Here is a 19,208-nt window from a genome sequence, read left to right as displayed (position 1 = left end):
GGGATGAGGGAGGGGGAGATGGGGGGGATGAGGGAGGGGGAGATGGGGGATGAAGGGGGGAGATGGAGGGATGAGGGAGGGGAGATGAGAGAGGGGGAGATGAGGGAGGGGGAGATGGGGGATGAAGGGGGGAGATGGAGGGATGAGGGAGGGGGAGATGAGAGAGAGGGAGATGGGGGAGATGAGGGAGGGGTGGGAATGAGAGAGGGGGGAGATGAGGGATGACAGAGGGTGGAGATGGGAGGAGGGGGGAGATGGGGGGATGAGGGGGGGGAGATAGGGGGATGAGGGAGGGGTAATGATTGAGGGGGTGAGTTTGCCATTTCCTGCTGCCTCTCTATAGTGAGCTGTGTCCATTCCGGCAGCTCCCGTTTGCACTAAAGCTGCTGCTTTCTTCCCAAGGAGGTGGCCCAGACAACGGCGGGGGCAGTGAAACTGAAACTTTGCACACACAACATTTCCTTTAAAGTGCGTTGCATCAGAGCCGCGCGTCATTGCTGAGAACTCTCTCTCTCTCTTCCTGGACACGCATTTCCCCCAGTTCTCAAACTCCAAAACTGGCAAGTCCGCTTCCTGAAAGCTCACTGAGTGTCTTCCCGGGCCCGGAGTAAGTGCAAGATGTGGAGAGGTTTGTTGAGAGCCAGGAGCCTGCTCCCAGCCGCAGTCACTGGAAAATCTCCCACTAATGTCTCCTGGCTAAAACCAAGGCGACCTCTGTGTAGTAAAGTGAACCAGGACAACGCTGTTAAAGCCACAGACCCTATTGTACGAGCTGTCACACCTGAATTGGGTAAGGATCATCGATCGAGTCAGTAACTGTTAAATATAAAAACCAAAATTGCTGGTAAAATACTCAGTATCTGTGTACCAAGAAAGAGAGTTCACTTTTTCAGGTCTGTGAGATTTCAACAGAACTGGGAAAAGTTAGAAATGTTTTAATCAAATGAAGGGGGGGGGGAAAAGAACAAAAGAGGTGTGTTGGGGACAGGAGAGATTAAATGACAGAACTGGTGCAGGGCCAAAGGGAGTGGCAATGAAATAGGTAAAGAGACAAAAGATGCGGTTGTGGGGGTGCTGGAATTTTACCAGCCCAGTGGCAACAGTCTGGGAGTTGGCAGAATGGTGGAGGAAGGCATCAGGAGGGGTGTCCAGCACCTTCCTGCCACCATGCTATTTTGCCACTGGCAGATCGGTTGCCCAACTGGCACAAAATTGAGCCGCTTAAGGTCCACTTGCTGGCTCCACAGGAATTTTGTTCAAATGGGGACAGAGGTGTTGTGTAGGGAAATCGCTCCCAAGTAGGGAGACTGTCCAGTGAAACCTGGCAGCTTCCCAGTGGATTTCAGGGCTTCCAACCTTTTTTGTGCACTCCATGGCCCACAGAGGCCTTCTGTTACTTGCGCAATGTGACTTGATGAGGCGTGAATGACAATGGTGCAGAGCTGCCATCCAAAAGCAACATTGAGAATAAAACCAAAACCTATATTAAAAAAACCCAAAACAAAATGGAGGCAGTGCTTATGGACTGAAACTGTTGAATTCAGTGTTGAGTCCAGAAGGCTGTCAAATCGAAAGATGAGACCCTGTCCTTGAGTTTTCATTGACCTTCACTGGGGGACTGAGAGGCCAGTGTGAGGGCAAAGTTGGAGAATTAAGATGACAAGCGACCGGAAGCTAGGGGATCATGACTTCAGACTGAACAGAGGTGTTCCACAAAGCGGTCGCCTGATCTGTTTTGGTGTCCCCAATGTAGAGCACAGCCGACTGTGAGCAGCGAATGCAGTATCACCAGATTGAAAGAAGCACACGTAAGTCACTGCTTCACCTGGAAGGAGTGTTTGGGGCCTTGGGCGGTGAGGAGGGAAAAAAGGGCAGGTGTTGCATCTCCTGCACTTGTGTGGGATGTTCCGATGGGAAAGAGAGAGGGTTTTAGATGTGATTGAGGAATGGACTAGGATACCACCGAAGGAACACAATCCCTTCGAAATGCTGAGAGAGTGTTTGGTGGTCGTATCACACAAAGTGGCGGAAATGGCGGAAAATGATCCATTGCGGCTGGTGGGGTGGAAGATTGAATTCCTGCTTCTTTCTGCTAGATATCATGAGTTTATCTCCAACATCTTTCATTTAAAGGGCCCACTCTTGCCAGATCTGCTACATTTATCTGCAGGTACATTAATACAGGATATTCTGGAGGGTTCCCGCCCTAATTATTAAAGGAGCGGTGATAAGAATAATGTGTTTTGACAAAACATTTGAAAATTGGCAAAAGAGCCAGGGGTCCTATGTGGAGAACCGTTCTTTACACAGCCAGTTGTTATGATTTGAAATACACTGGTGAAAACAGATTCAGTAAAAGCTTACAAAAGAGAATTGGATAAAGCCATGAAAAGGCAACATTTACAGGACTATGGGGAAAAAGAAGGGATATGGTTTTAATTGGATAATTCTTTCAAAGAGCTGGCGCAAGCACCATGGGCTGAATAGCCTCTTGTGTGCAGTATTCTATGAGCAGTGTATTTATTCAACAGGGTTTGTCTAGTATGTGTTGGTAATCTGATCTGGCAGAGCTAAGGTAATTTTCTTTTATAGTATTCTTAAATTCATGCTACATTAAGGACTCTAATGGCACACAGTAGGCTGGGCTGGATGTCAGTACTTAGATGAAATGGCTGTTCCTGGCCACTAAATGAAATGACCTTTCCTTAAAAACTGCTCAGTGACTTGTTTTACAGGAGCTGTATTAATTTTAAAAACAGCAATGTAAATGTTGGGTCAATTACCAGCACGCTGCCCAATTTCCCTGCGTATAGCGAGTAAACAGGGGGTCACCGTGCGAGATGTGAAGGTAACTCCCAATATCTCACCAATCCAACCAATCTTGATTTATGAGCCTGGGAATGAAATGTTGGCTGGTTTAGGTTTCGTGTTATTTTCATGTGTGCAGTAGAAGGGTGGCAGATATTGGAGGTGAGCCCAATCCAGTTCCTTTCTGCCATTCCCAACACACACACACACACATGCACCCACATATACATGCATATATATATACTCTAAAAAGGTCCAATTGGACAAATTCCTGGAGGTCTCATCACATGACTTCCCTCTTCCAAACATCCTGCCCACAATTCCACAAGACATGTCCACCCAGGGATGCACCACTTTCTCAATTAGAAAATGAGCAGCCTCTTCATTACCAAATTAGTTGATACTTAACCGTCCGTCAAACAGCCTTTTCTCCCCCATCTCCGAAAATAATAAATAAACAAAAGTTTTTTTAATGTCCCTATGATTTTCCTCCTGTCTGGGAGGATTGGCAATACATACGCACATACAGACTCAAAAACAGATACAAAAGGTATATACACACACACACAAAAACAGATACACAGGTACAGACACAAACACACACACACACACACACACATACTCAAAAACACACACAGGTACAGACACGTATGTGTACACACACACACACGCGCGCGCATACACACACACACACACACACACTGAAAAACAGATCTACAGCTGCAGACACAAACACACACACAGTTTAGGTTTCGCCAGGGCCACTCAGCTCCTGACCTCATTACAGCCTTGGTTCAAGCATGGACATAAGAGCTGAACTCCCGAGGTGAGGTGAGAGTGACTGCCCTTGACACCAATGCAGCATTTGACGGAGTGTGACATCAAGGAGCTCTAGCAAAACTGGAGTCAATGGGAATCGAGGGGAAAACTCTCCGCTGGTTGGAATCAAACCTAGCACAAAGGAAGATGGTTGTGGTTGCTAGAGGTCAGTCATCTCAGCTCCAGGACATCACTGCAGGAGTTCCTCAGGGTAGTGTCCTCGCCCCAACCCATCTTCAGCTGCTTCATCAATGACCTTCCTTCCATCATAAGGTCAGAAGTGGGGATGTTCGCTGATGATTACACAATGTTCAGCACCATTTGTGATTCCTCAGATATTGAAGCAGTCCATGTCCAAATGCAGCTTGACCTGGACAATATCCAGGCTTGGGCTGACAAGTGGCAAGCAACATTTGCGCCACACAAAGTGCCAGGCAATGACCATCTCCAACAAGAGAGAATCCAACCATCGCCCCTTGATGTTCAATGGCATTACCATTGCTGAATCCCCCACTATCAACATCCTGGGGGTTACCATTGACCTGAAACTGAACTGGACTAGCCATATAAATACTGTGGCTACAAGAGCAGGTCAGAGGCTGGGAATCCTGCAGCGAGTAACTCACCTCCTGACTCCCCAAAGCCTGTCCACCATCTACAAGGCACAAGTCAGGAGTTTGATGGAATACTCTCCACTTGCCTGGATGAGTGCAGCCCCCACAACACTCAAGAAGCTTGACACCATCCAGGACAAAGCAGCCCACTTGATTGGCAGTGCATCCACAAACATTCACTCCCTCCACCACTGACGCACAGTGGCAGCAGTGTGTACCATCTACAAGATGCACTGCAGGAAATCACCACAGCTCTTTGACAGCACCTTCCAAACCCATGACCACTGCCATCTAGAAGGACAAGGGCAGCAGATAGATGGGAACACCACCAGCTGGAAGTTCCCCTCCAAGTCACTCACCATCCTGACTTGGAAACATATCGCCATTCCTTCAAAATCCTGGAACTCCCTCCCTAACAGCATTGTGGGTGTATCTACACCACATGGACTGCAGTGGTTCAAGAAGGCAGCTCACCACCACCTTCTCAAGGACATTTAGGGATATGAAACAAATGCTGGCCTTGCCAGCAACGCCCACATCTCAAGAAAATAAATTGTAAAAGTCGGACAATGATACGAAGGTGGAAATCAGTGTTGATGGTCGGGATATGTGGCCAGAAGCTCAACTCGAGGTCAAATATGACACTGAGGTTGTAAACGGTCTGGCTCAGCCTCAGACAGTAACCAGGGACAGGGGTGGAGTCGGTGGCCAGGAAGCAGTGTTTGTGACAGGCTCTGAATCCAATGGCTTCGATCTTCCTGATATTTGGTCGGAGCAAATGGAAGCAGTTTTTGGATGTTCTGTGTAGGTTGTAGGGGAGTGCATTATGCTTATGGATCCTTTTCTCCCCATATACTGTGCATATACTCAAAGGCAGATACACAGGTACAGACACACACACACACAAAAATAGATACACAGGTACAGACACACACACACACACACACAAACATACAACCACACACTTGCAGACACAGAAACCCACACAAATGCAAGTATCCAGATACTTAAACAGACACAAAAACACACACATGCAGGCACAGAAACACATACAGGCACACAATCTCTCTCTCTCTCACACACACACACACACACACACACACACACACACACTCAAAGACAGACATACAGGTGCAAACACAAACGCACACATGCGTACATACTCAAAAACAGGTATAGATACACACACACACACACACACACACAGACACCCACAAACATACAACCACACACACATGCAGACACAGAAACCCTCATAAATGCAAACATCCAGACACTCAGACACAGAAACACACACATGCAGGCACAGAAACACACACAGCCACACAAACACACAGCCATACAAGCACACGATATCACACACATACACGCAAGCACACGACCAGACACACACACAAACAAATAAAAACTATAGAGAGAGAGCACTGAATTAGGAGCAGAAGCACAGACTGATTTCCTTCCCAGCTCCAGAGGCTTTATACCTGGTTGTAGAGCTGTCATGGTCACGTGTAAACACAGTCGATTCAGATGTGGAATCGCTCAAGTATGACTGACTCACAGACATAAGGTAGTACATTCACCACCGAGCCACTGAAGTGATAATCCATTGCTTTCAAATCCAGGTTCTTTTTTCTGAGAGAAGCTAGCTGAATTCAGCCAGTCAATTCTGCTCCACTTCTACACATCAGCTGGGTAATCTAATAGGCCAAAACTGGGAGCTTTGGCTGCCGACTCAAAGACCTCCTTAGTGCTGTGTGTGGGTTAGAGAATTGGAGCCATGTTTTCGAAACCCTGAACTCTACCCCACATTGACATCTTGTGAGGCTCAGTACCTGTACTGGAATTCACAGTATTACAAATGTACAAACAATGACTGACAGGAAAAGATCCACTGCTTCATCTGACACCATTCACCCTGTGCTGCACAATTGTGACAATATATACACTTCCCAACCCAACTGAGTCACTTCCTGTGAGTGAATTTCTTGGAGGTATTGTCAAATTCTAGTGCTTGATGATATAAGAAGTCTTACACCTCTGGCATTCAGCTTAAAGCCAGAGTTTGAACCGTGCCCTGAATGTGCCCTGAAGCACGAGAAAGGATGGCTATAACATACACATCCCAACTTCCCCAGAGCAGAACCCCTCCCTCTGCCCCTTTCCCCATCTCCCTATCTATCTCTTCCATGTTCCTGTTTTCTCATTCTCTCTGCCTTTCTACTCGATTGCCCCCTTCCAGCTCTCTCTCCCTCCCCCCTCTCCCTCCCCCTTTTCCCCTCTCGCCATCCCCTTCCTTTCCAGCTCTTTTCCTATCTTCTCTCTTTCCCTCTTCTCTCTTTCTCCTTTATCCCCCTCTTTATTAAGAAGAACAATCCTTACACTCTAGCCAGGTAGTGTGGTTCCCCTGATGGGCATGCCGATAATTTAGTACTAGGGACACCCAGGAATCTTCCAACTTTCCTGATGGCTGGACCTCTCTTGTTTATTGTCCTGATTTAGAAAGTAGTTTGTTTTCCCAAGTCAGGCAACTTTCTCTTGCCACTGTAACATTAATTTGGAGTGTCCAAAATCCTTTTATTACAAGGAGATAAAGTAATGACCACACAGTAAAACCTCAGCTTAACCGTGATTGGACAAGTGAGACTATTGGGCCTGAGGAAGCCATGAGAGTGATCTGCCCCTCCTTCCTTTCTCAATCTTGCAGCAACTTAATGCTGCAGTCTGTTACAAACAAAAGTGATGGCTTCACTATAAATACCAAGTAGTTATTGCACAAAGACAGGCTATGATTTGTCTGGATATTAAATGTTAAGCAGCAGGTAGGATCTATAATGTTTGACTAAACTTCAATGAAACTTTGCTGACTGAAGCAGGATGACTGTTGCAAAAGCAGAATTAAGCTGAGGGATGGGCAATGGTGATTAAATTTCAACACTCTCCAAACTGAAGTGATTGCCTCAGCCTTTCGTTAGGAAATTTTCTGACACATTAGACAGCACATTGTATGACTCATGCAAACTATGTGCAACCATTTTTATCTCGTTGAATCGATTGAAATATTGCCTGTTTTTGTTACTGGTGGTATATTTGGAAGCTGAAAGTTTGTGTATGGTATACCACTGGCAGGTGGGTCAGTAACCAGAGGACCCAAGTTTAAAATAATTGGCAAAAAGCCAGAAGGGAGATGAAGAGATTTTTTTCCTACACAGTGAATTGTGATTTGGAATGCAATGCCTAAGAAGCTGAGAAATATCCAGTAATAACTTTCAGAAGGCAGCTGGATCTCTACTTAAAAAGAAAAAGAAAAGCAAGGCTATGGAGGAAGAGCAGGGGAGTAGGGAGTGGGTGGTGGGGATGAGGGGGTGTCTCTGTGGCCGTCTGCCTCTCTTCCAAAGTCTTGTCCGTGCCTGGGAAGCCTCGTAGAGGGAGCATGCAATTCCCACAGGTACCGTGAACATCTTCCACAGCCTGCAGGCTATGCAGGGTGTAACATATCTTAGAAACATTGGAAATGACATTCAAATTTAACCAGTAAGCTTGCTTTGTGTTGCTTTATGTTTGTTAATTTTATTTGGATCATTTGTTCATTTATTATATTGGTGGAAAGCCAAAATGGACCCTTATGAGGCTGAATTTTGTCAGGTGACACTGGGCCAGTGATTGGTTCAGCCAACAAAGCCTCATAGCCAGTGGCTGTGCTTTGGATAAAAACAAAAAGCTAAAAGCTACTGCGAATGCTGGAAATCCAAAACAAAAACAGAATTACCTGGAAAAACTCAGCAGGTCTGGCAGCATCGGTGGAGAAGAAATCAGTTAACGTTTCGAGTCCTCACGACCCTTCGGCAGAACTGCTGAGTTTTTCCAGGTAGTTCTGTTTTTGTTTTGGCTGTGCTTTGGAGTCAAGTTTTGTGACTGAGGGAAGTGAGCCAAATCAGAGACACATCATCCTACCTTACTCAACCTAGGAGAAATTGATTGCATTGACTGTTCAGTCTAACTTTAGTTATAAAACTGCACTTATATTTCTTAAAGCTTGTTCTGCGTACAAACTTCAAGGCCGAATACCTTCACCATTAGACAAAAGGCTTCTCTTATGGTCCGGACGCTTCAAAACAGAGCAGGATATACCAGAAATGGTTTCGTAAGTAAACATTTAACTTTTTAATAAACCACAAGCTCCATACACCTAATTAGCCATCCTTATTTTTTATCTACTTGTTTGCACCAAAATGGTCATATTCCCAAAATAATGCAGGAAAACAGGAGATTCCGAGTTTGGATCTTGGGAACATGGTTGATTTTGAGGATGGGCACAACTGCTTATTGGGAAATGGAGTCTTGGCCTCGTTTTCTGTGTGGAGATAGCTGGGTTTTGATTGATCCTCGATCTGACCTCCTCTCACTATGTATTTTTGCCGTGTTCAGATCTCCCCAGAGCACTGTTCACTGCCATTAATCCATCATTCTTTGCTGCAATTTGATTTTAAGCTGAATTTAAAAAAATACAAGTTTTTTGCCTGATGGATCCAGAAAATAAATAAACCCTAATACTGGTAACAAGACAGTGGGTAAGTTATTGAAGTCCGGGCAGGCATTCCAGCAGATTAGTTTCAGGTTTGACAGAATTATTTTGACAGTATGTTTTAAAAGTCAATTGTTGACAAGTTATAAATAAACAAAGTTAATTTTTTTTTCCCAACTGAACATGCTTCTGCCATTGAATCACAAAACTGGTTTCAAACAGAGTGTTAACCGAGCAAACTGCATCACTGAACAGCAATGGACCAGTGCTTGGGTCTGTCCTTCCCTTAAAAGGGGTCTTTTGACAGTACGCCTCCAAGAGGGGAGCAGTGCATCTTACAAATTGTGGATGGACAGGCTATAATTTCAGGATGAGCTGCCTGGCAGGACTGGATTGTGGTATCACTTCTAACTTTATTCAGCAAGAGCCAACAAGATGGCTGAACTATTGGCATGCATCCCTGATTACAGTCTGAGCTGGTTTATATTTACCCTGGAGTGACTGAATCTACAATGGAATGGGAGATAAATGTTTACATCGTTGTGTTAGGGGAATGGCTGTGTGCTGGGTGGAGAGTGACTGTCAAATTCAGACAGCAGGCCTCACATTTGTTTCCTGCCAATTTATTAACTCTGCCTGAAATTCAACCCAAATGTCTTCCTTTGGATTGGCTAATGTGCGGATTGACCTCTGTAAGATTTGAAATTTTCCACTACAATTTGGTCATGTGCAGCTTTCTTACAAATATTAAGACAAACTAATTGAACCACTCAAAGCACTGTGAAACATTTTCCAGCTACAATTCCTCTCCTTCAACCAGCCCATTACAGCTAGGCCAAGAAGTGCAGTTTATAATATAAAACAACGTTATAGAGCAAGGGTGGCCAAATCATGGCTCGCGAGCCACGTGTGGCCTTCAGCCCGTAGGTGGTATATTTTTCACATTTCAAAGGTCTGACAGAAATATTTGACAGTCCATTTATGAAGATCACACCCAGGATGGAGAGAAAGAGAGAGATGCAGAGATACAAATAAGGTGGGAGCGGGGGGGGAATGAGAAAGCACAAGGCGGAGATAGGAACTGAGAGACAGGATACAGACAGAGGGAGAGATAAAGAAACACAGTGAGAGAGATTACACAAAGGTGGAGGTAACTGTGTCTCAATCTTTTAAGCCTCCGGTTTATAGCTGATTTCTTTTCTCTATTGAAATGTTGTGTGAATGTCTGTGTAATTGAGAATGTGTATCCTAGGCTCTTACTGTAGCATTCTGTTTATGACAGAGGGGGAGAGAAAGAGAGTGAGAGAGAGAGCTAGGAGTGGAAGGTTTACTGTTAATATTTAATGTACAAATAGCACCAATCCTGGACTGAGTGGGTATGGGGGACAAAGGGGAATCATCAGTTTAAGGCAGCCTATGGATTTTTTACAAGGGGCGGGGTTGGAGGATTCTCAGAGGTAAGAATGATGAAACCGTTGGTTCCTGCGTGCTCAGTGTAATTTCAGAGATTTCAATCTCTATATCTCTTCCTGCAGCTCTATCTCTGCACCTCTCTCCATGTTCCTAGCTGTTTCTTCACATCTTCTAGATGGTCGATTCACAAGCTCCCGGTTTGCAAGATTACACCGAGTCAAAGTCTAGCCCAGTTTCAGTTCTCGTGGAGGGGGTATTTAGACAGGGGTGTGTTCATTGAGAGGGGGTTTTTAGACAGGGTCTGTTCAAGGGGAGGGGATATTTAGGCAGGGGTCTGTTCAAGGGGAGGGGGTTTTTAGACAGGGTCTGTTCAAGGGGAGGGGATATTTAGACAGGGTCTGTTCAAGGGGAGGGGATATTTAGACAGGGTCTGTTCATGGGGAGGGGGTATTTAGACAGGGTCTGTTCATGGGGAGGGGGTATTTAGGCAGGGGTCTGTTCAAGGGGAGGGGATATTTAGACAGGGTCTGTTCAAGGGGAGGGGATATTGAGACAGGGTCTGTTCAAGGGGAGGGGATATTTAGACAGGGGTCTGTTCAAGGGGAGGGGATATTTAGACAGGGGTCTGTTCATGGGGAGGGGATATTTAGACAGGGTCTGTTCATGGGGAGGGGGTATTTAGGTAGGGGTCTGTTCAAGGGGAGGGGATATTTAGACAGGGTCTGTTCATGGGTAGGGGGTATTTAGATAGGGGTCTGTTCTGTTCATGGGGAGGGGTTATTTAGACAGAGGTCTGTTCTTGGGGAGGGGGTATTTAGACAGGGGTCTGTTCATGGGGAGGGGGTATTTAGACAGGGGTCTGTTCATGGGGAGGGGAAATTCAACATTGAGGGCGGAATTAGATAGGGGGAGCAATTTGGCGGCAGGAGGAGGGGGGCTTTTGCAGGCAAGGGAGGAGGATTAGAAGGGGCTTGTTCACAGGGAGGGTTAAATTGGGCCGGGTGTTTTGACTGCACTGAAATTGGAAATGCTTCCCCTTGCTCTGTTGTCAGTCACTTCACGTTTAACCTTCCACCCATTCCGCCTTACTCTTCACTGCTCACCCTGTATCTTTTTTGTTTTTTTCTGTTTCTATTGCCCCCGACAAAAGTGCAGAAGGGAAGAACCCAATTTTTATAATGAATTCCATTTCAAAACAAATGCCTCCGTGCACTTTCACTGCTGCTTGTTTATGATTTAATATCAAACAAAAAATCTCTCGGTTCCGTTTAGCCAAAGATGCGGCTGAAGATGAGTCTAAACAGATGAATCCAAACAAAGATAAGTCCAAACAGAAACGAGCAAAACAACATCCTTCGTTGGAATACACTGATGTCTCTCAGATTCACATGGCCCTATGTAGGACCAAAGGGAACCTACAAAAGAAATCTCAGAACAGTGCTGGAACGAATCTTTGATCTCCTTAAACCTTCTCCTATTTACCAATTTATTCCAGCATTGTCACAAGATTTTCTATTGTAGTTTTCCCACATAGGGCCTCATGACTCTCAGCGGCCATTTTCTTAAGCCTAAAAGGTTCGGAAAGAAAACTGAAGATTTCAGTGTTAACCTTGTGTTAACCTGGTGAACGAAAATGACATTGTTAACTTGCAAGAAATGAAAGTATGAAGATGAAGGAGTTTTAAGCCAGAATGGGAGGAAGATTTTGCATTCTCTGTTAAATGTGGGAAGCCTATTTGCCCTGTCTGCAAGGCATCATTCACTCACTACAAAGCCAGTAACTTGAAATGCCATTACAAAACCAATCAAAAAAACCTTTCATCTGACTATCCTCCAGAATCAGATTTACAGAAAACAAGTTAACCATTTAAAGTCATCCCTACATAGCCATAAGACGATAAGATGTAGGAGCAGAAATAGACCATTTGGCCCATCGAGTCTGCTCCGCCATTCAATGAGATCATGGCTGATCTGATAATCCTCAACTCCAATTTCTTGCCTTTTCCCCATAACCCTTGATTACCTTACTGATTAAAAATCTATCTCAGCCTCGAATATATTTAATGACCCAGCCTCTACAGTCCTCTGCGGTAAAGGATTTCACTACCCTTTGAGAGAAGAAATTCCTTCTCATCTCTATCTTGAATGGGTGACCCCTTACTCTGAGATTATGTCCCCTGGTCCTACACTATCTCACAAGGGCGAACAACCTCTCAGCATCTACCCTGTCAAGCCCCCCGAAGAATCTTATGTGTTTCAATAAGATCGCCTCTCATTCTTCTAAACTCCACTGAGTACAGGCCCAACCTACTCAACCTCTCCTCATAAGAAAATCCCTCCATACCCAGGATCAACCTAGTGAACCTTCTCTAGACTGCCTCCAATGCCAGTATATCTTTCCTTACATAAGGGGGCCAAAACTGTTCACAGTATTCTAGGTGTGGTCCAACTAGTGTCTTGTATAATTTTAGCAAGACTTCCCTATTTTTATGCTCCATTCCCTTTGAAATAAAAGCCAACATTCCATTTGCCTTCCCTATTATCCGCTGAAGTTGTATGTTAGCTTTTTGTGATTCATGCACAAGGACCCCCAAATCCCCCTGTGAAGCAGCTTTCTGCAGTCGTTCTCCATTTAAATAATATTCAGCTGCTCCTCTATTCTTCCTGCCAAAGTGCATAACTTCACATTTTCCCACATTATGTTCCATCTTCCAAGTTTTTGCCCATTCGCTTAACCTGTCTACATCCCTCTGTCATCCTCACCACTTGCCTTCCCACCTATTTTTGTGTCATCCGCAAACTTCCCCATCCAAGTCATTAATATACATCGCAAATAATTGAGGCCCCAGCACTGAACCCTGTGGCACTCCACTATTTACAGGTTGCCACCCTGAAAATGCCCACCTTATCCCAACTCCCTGTCTTCCATCAGTTAGCCAATCCTCTGTCCATGCTAATGTACTACCCCCAACACCATGAGCTCTTATCTTATTAAGTAGCCTTATATGCGGTATCTTATCGAACACCTTTTTGAAATCCAAATATATTACACCTACTGGTTTCCCTTTATCTATCCTGCTTGTTACCTCCTCAAAGAATTGTAATAAATTTGTCAGGCATGATTTCCCCTTCGTGAAGCCACGCTGACTCTGCTTGATTATATTATGTATTTCCAAAAGCTCTGCTATTACATCCTTTAAACTAGACTCTAACATTTTCCCAATGACAGATGTTAAGCTAACTGGCCTATAGTTACCTGTTTTTTGTCTCCCTCCCTTTTTGAATAAGGGTGTTACATTGGCAGTTTTCCAATCTTCTGGGACTTTTCCAGAATCTAAGGATTCTTGGAAGATTACTACCAGTGCATCCATTATCTCTGTAGCTACTTCTTTTAATATCTTAGGATGCAACCCATCAGGTCCAGGGGACTTATCAGTCTTTAGTCCCATTAATCTCCCTAGTGCTTTTTCTCTAGTGACAGTTATTGTATTTATTTCCTCCCCCACCCGCCCCTGTCATCGCTTTTCCCCCTTGATTATTTAGTATTTTTGGAATGCTATTAGTGTCTTCTACTGTGAAGACTGAAGCAAAGTATTTATTCAACTCCTCTGCCATTTCCTAGTTCCCCATTATTATTTCCCCAGCCTCATTCTCTAAGGGGCCTATGTTCACTTTGGCCTCTGTCTTCCTTTTTATATATTTAAAGAAGCTCTTACTGCCTGTTTTTATTTTGCTTGTTAGTTTACCCTCAAAGTTTATTTTCTTCCTCTTTATTTTTTTTGGTCATCTTTTGTTGGTTTTTAAAACTTTCCCTATCTTCTGGCTTACCACTAAGCTTTGCCACATTTAATGGTTTTTATTTCAATTTGATACTATCCTTACCTTCCTTGGTTGTTTTATCCCCTTTCTCACTGGGATATATCTTTGTTGTGAGTCATGAACTATTTTCTTAAACGTTTGCCATTGTTCATCAGCCTAAACCGCTAAACTCCTTTCCCAGTCCATTCCAGACAACTCTGCCCTCATGCCTCACAGTTGCTTCTGACTCAAGTTTCTCACTCTCAAACTGAATGCTAAATTCTACCATGTCATGGACCTTGTTTCCTAGGGGATCTTTTACTCTGAGATAATTTATTAAACCTGTCTCATTACACATTACCAGATCCAAAATAGCCTGCTCCCTGGTTGGATTCTTGACATATTGTTCTAGGAAACTCTCCCGAATACACTCTTATGAATTCTTGCTCATGGTTACCTCTGCTAATTTGATTTTCCCAACATACATGAAGATTAAAGTCACCCACGATTATTGTACTGTATTTTTTACATGGGCTCATTATCTCCTGATTTATTCTCTGTCCTTCAGTATATTTACTTTTAGAGGGCCTATAGACTACTCCCACTTGTGCCTTTTTTCCCTTGTTATTTCTTACCTCCTCCTATATGGATTCTACATCTTCTGATTCAAGATCATTTCTTGTTATCGTACCTATTCCATCCCATACTAACAAAGCTACCCCACCACCCTTTCTCTCCTGCCTGCCCTTTCGAAAAGTCACATACCCCTGAATATTTAGTTCCCAGCTTTGATCTCCTTGTAACCATGTCTCCGTAATGGCTATAAGATCATACCCCTCAACCCCTATTTGTGCTGTTAATTCATTTATTTTATTCTGAATGCTATGTACATTTAAGTAAAGAGCCATTAATTTTGCCTCTTTACCATTTTTTTCCCCTTTGACCTTATTTACTGCTGTTTTTTTATGTTTGTACACTCTGTGTCTTCCTGTCACACTCTGGGTATCATTGCCTAAATAGCTACCCTGTAATACTGCTATAGCCTTTTGCTTTGTAAACCTACGTATCCCCTCTCCAGAACCCTCTCCTCCTCTATTTAGTTCAAAACCCTCTCTATAGCCCTAGTTATTTGATTCACTGGCCCCAGCATGGTTCAAGTGAAGCCCGTCCCACTGGAACAGCTCCCTTCCACCCCAGTACTGGTGCCAGTGCCCCATGATCTGAAACCCATTCCTCCCACACCAATCTCTGAGCCACACATTTAACTCCTTGACTTTATTTACCCTGTGCCAGTTTGCCCGTGGCTCAGGTAGTAATCCTGAGATTATTACCTTGGAGGGCCTGCTTTTCAATTTAGCTCCTAACTGTTCAAATTCTTTCAGCAGAACCTCCTTTCTCATCCTATCAATGTCATTGGTACCAACATGGACGACGACAACTGGATCCCTCCCCTCCCACCCCAAGTTCCTCTCCAGCCCTGAGGAGATATCCTTAACCCTGGCACCAGGCAGGCAACACAGCCTTCTGGACTCATGCTCACGGCTGCAGAGAACAGTATCTATCCCCCTAATTATACTGTCCCCTTACCACTACCACATTCCTATTTTCCCAGCACCAGTTGAATGGCTTCCTGCACAACAGTGGTCAGTTTGCTCATCCTCACTGTAGTCACTGCTTTCATCCACACAGTTTGCACAAACCTTGTAACTGCTGGACAATTGCAGGGGCTGAGGACCCTCAAACACTATCCCCTGGGTCCCCATACCTGCCTGATCAAAGACCAAATTTAAATGACCTAATCTGAGGAATGCGACTGCCTCCTGGAGCAAAGTGTCCAGGTAACTTTCCCCCTTCCTGATGTGGCACAATGTCTGCAGCTCAGACTCCAGCTCCTTAACTCGGATCTGAAGTTCGTTGAGCTGCAAACACTTACTACAGATATCTTGATCAGCTTGGTGTCCGGCAGCAACAGATCACCCATCCTGCCATCGCTAACTTATTCTATTTAATTTATTAATTAATTACTCTGGTATTTCCACTCTTTACACCTTATTGTAATTAATAGTTTAAAACCGGTATCGATCTTATACTTAAAAACTATTTTTAAGAAAAAGGGAGGAAAAAAAAGACTACAGATCTAAACACAAACTAAAGTCCTTACTTTTACTTTAAAAACTAGAAATACTCCCCAATCCTACTCACCAATCAGCTGCTTTCCCTGCACTCACGTCATGTTGTGGTTCGTGATGTCATTCCGCTGCTAGTCTCACATGAAGTCTCTTCGCTCTCCATGCTATTCTTAAAATGAACTCTCCCCATCTCCACGCTCTTTTTAAAATTAAGTCTCCCCACTCTTTTTTTAAAAATGAAAACTCTCCCCGCTCTTTTTCAAATGAAGTCTCCCCGCTCTCTCCGCATTTTATTTATTGAACTCTCCCCGCTCTCCGCACTCTTTTTAAAATGAAGTCTTCCCGCTCTCCGCGCTCTCTTTTAAATGAAGTCTCCCCGCTCTCCGTGCTCTTTTTTAGATGAAGTCTGCCCGCTCTCTGCACTCTTTTTAAAATAACGTCAATTTTCAGCACAACATCCTGCCGTGAATCACTGTACTCTGTAATGAAGTTTGTAAAGTCGAAACATCGTGCAACCCTTACAAATGAATACCTAAGAGAGCTCCTTCATACAGCAATGACAACATATCAGCCAATTTTCAAAGACTTACTGCCCGGATGGAGACCCACAAGGTCTCTACTAGCAGTAGCTAGCCTTTGTAAAGTTTGTTCATGTCTAGAGGCACTCAAACATGTGAAGATTATCATATGTGGCTCTTAAGCTCAGTAAGTTTGGCCACCCCTGTTAGAGGTATTTGGAAATTATCATACACTTAAAATTCACCATCTTCTGTCCTGCGCAGATCGGTTGTTTTTCCCCCGGGTCTAACCTCTCATCAGAAACCTGGGACTTCAGTTTGTGGCCCATCCTGGTTACTGTTTTGGCTATCCCAAGCGTGCTTCTGGCCCATATTTAGCAGGCACACACGGAAAATATCCCCCTCCACCACCCCCACCCCACCCACAAACCTGCGTATGTGTCCTGCTCTATCACTGGGTTGTGTATGACCACAACTGATATTATGGCTGAACAAGCCAGACCACAGAGTAAAGTCTGTCTCGCTGATCATAAACCTTTTTGTTATTGCGAAAACCAGGAGGAAGCGCTCTTCACCTCAAAAGCATAAAACTCCAGTAACACCTTTAGATTTTTAAGAATTACAAGTGTATTAAAAAGGAAAAACATCTTCTAAGCACACAAGATAAAAGTTATACAGTTAAAACAGTCTTACAAAACAACCCCCAAAAAACATGCTTAATCAAAAGTGCACAATTAAATTACCTTTCTGGCAACAACCCCTTATAGATTTTTAACCATAAAAATCCAGTAAATATTCTCCAAGTCAAGGAATTGTTGTCACTTAAATAAAGGTATACCTCACTCCTTCTCAGGCACTTCCACTCTGATGTAGAATTCCAAAAGGAGGTTCAGAAACAAACTGTTTCCTAAAGCAAAGACTCTCTGAGCTTAACACTGCACGGCTACTTTCAATTCAAAACTTCCCCAGCTTCTCAGCAAACTCACACACAAAGAAGCTGGTCTTCAGTGAGCTCCCCCCAGCAACCCTCTACAGTTAAATGCCCCTTTCCTTAAATATTTTTTCACCTTTCATCTCAGGTTCCATTGTCCTCAAACATCTCCTTGAAACTCAATTTTCCAAATATAAAAATCTTCCATGTTTTCTATTCTGCCCCTACTTTCTGCCTCAATAAAATTTAATATATCTTCCCCTGTTTACCCATGGAACCCCGGTAAGATGCAAATGTTACTTGCCGCCTCTGAACTCCCCATTTGAAAATTCAACAGAAATTCAACTGAAAAATTAATTTCCCAACTTATCTCAAAATGCACATTTCAGATCCAACCTACTTACTTTTAACTCAAGCTCACCGTAGCCTCTCATTACAAATGCACAAACCTAACACTTTTAACCTTTCATCTCTTAGACCTCACAGACAACCTGCCTCTAGAAACCTTCTCCCTAATTAATTAATCCTGGACACACACATACCCACAGCTTTCTACACAAACAACATAATCACAGAAATATAAAAATATACATCTCTCATCAAAATTGTCAACTCACATTCCCGTCTGAAAGCATTTGGAAGTGCTGTTCTTGTTTAAGTACTGTAGCAACTAGTGTGCTGTTGGTAGATACAGCCCTATTGTAAAGGGCACTTAGTTTGACGCCGGACTAGGGTTCTGGTTGGTGGTCCAGGAATATGGTGTCCAATGGCTTGGGGTGGTTCAGCCCATGTTTTCTATGCCACCTCCCTCTCAGTGCTGCAGGACTCTGGCCTTCCCTCCTGCACTCCCAGTTCACAGGAATCACTCACCATAATGCACTTTCCTCAGAGACTAAACATTAACAATTCATTAGCTTGTCCAGTTAATCAAATCAAAAATGCCCCTTGTGTTAAAATCCCCATTGACCCTTGTCTGTGAAGAGAGAGTTGAAGTACCAAATAATTCGAAGCTATCAGGACAGGAATGTAAGTTAAGTGACGTGCTTCACAGATATGGGCCATTGTGATGTGTTCTTTATTTTTGATAAATATGTGAAGACATGATTAAGGAATTGAATTCAGTGGGCCTGGTCTTAACGACACCTTACTGCAAAATAATGTAATCTATTGTTTTCTTTGAAGCCTCATGCCAAGTGTGTGTGTCCACCACCATTTAGGAAGTTGAATAAACATGGATGTGAAAGGCACAAATATCCATGAGTTCCTATTGTTAGATCCTTGTGCTTTCATGCAGTTGGGTATAGGCTAATGAGAGTCAATTCACTTGGGAGCATGGTGCTCAAACCCATTACTGAAGTGTCAGAAACCTGAATTTACAACTTGCAACTTACCAGGAACAACGAATAAAACATTGGGAGATCTGCTAATTCCAAATAAAACACTTTGGTTTATTGGTCATCCAGAGTATTCCAGACATAATGGCCAGGATTTTCACTCCGCATTGGGTAGTTGGAGTCTGGAAATCTCCACGCTGGCCATGCCCACCTCAGGAGAAACGCACCCAGATGAAGAAATCTTCACTCTGGGAGGCACAGGTGTGGGATCGAGTCGGGCCAGCCGCCCTGGACACAGATCTGAGGTGGCCACAGGGGCTCT

The 19,208-nt window shown here is 44.0% G+C and overlaps 1 protein-coding gene across 1 annotated transcript in view; it reads left to right on the top strand.

Moving 5' to 3' along the window:
• The first annotated feature begins 381 nt into the window (after nucleotides 1-381).
• Nucleotides 382-19,208, top strand: part of LOC144683686 (protein FAM162B-like) — a 31,370-nt gene continuing 12,543 nt past the window's right edge. The window contains exons 1-2 of the mRNA XM_078546955.1: nucleotides 382-790; nucleotides 8,274-8,382. Coding sequence (XP_078403081.1) covers nucleotides 619-790; nucleotides 8,274-8,382 — 281 coding nt within the window. The 5' untranslated portion in view covers nucleotides 382-618. The remainder of the gene's footprint in view (nucleotides 791-8,273; nucleotides 8,383-19,208) is intronic.

Source organism: Cetorhinus maximus, chromosome 8 (genome assembly GCF_964194155.1).
Source record: "Cetorhinus maximus chromosome 8, sCetMax3.hap1.1, whole genome shotgun sequence".
In the NCBI taxonomy this organism is placed as follows: Eukaryota; Metazoa; Chordata; class Chondrichthyes; order Lamniformes; family Cetorhinidae; genus Cetorhinus; species Cetorhinus maximus.
The sequence above is the reverse complement of the archived record's forward strand: the minus strand, read 5'-3'. Positions and strand labels throughout refer to the sequence as shown.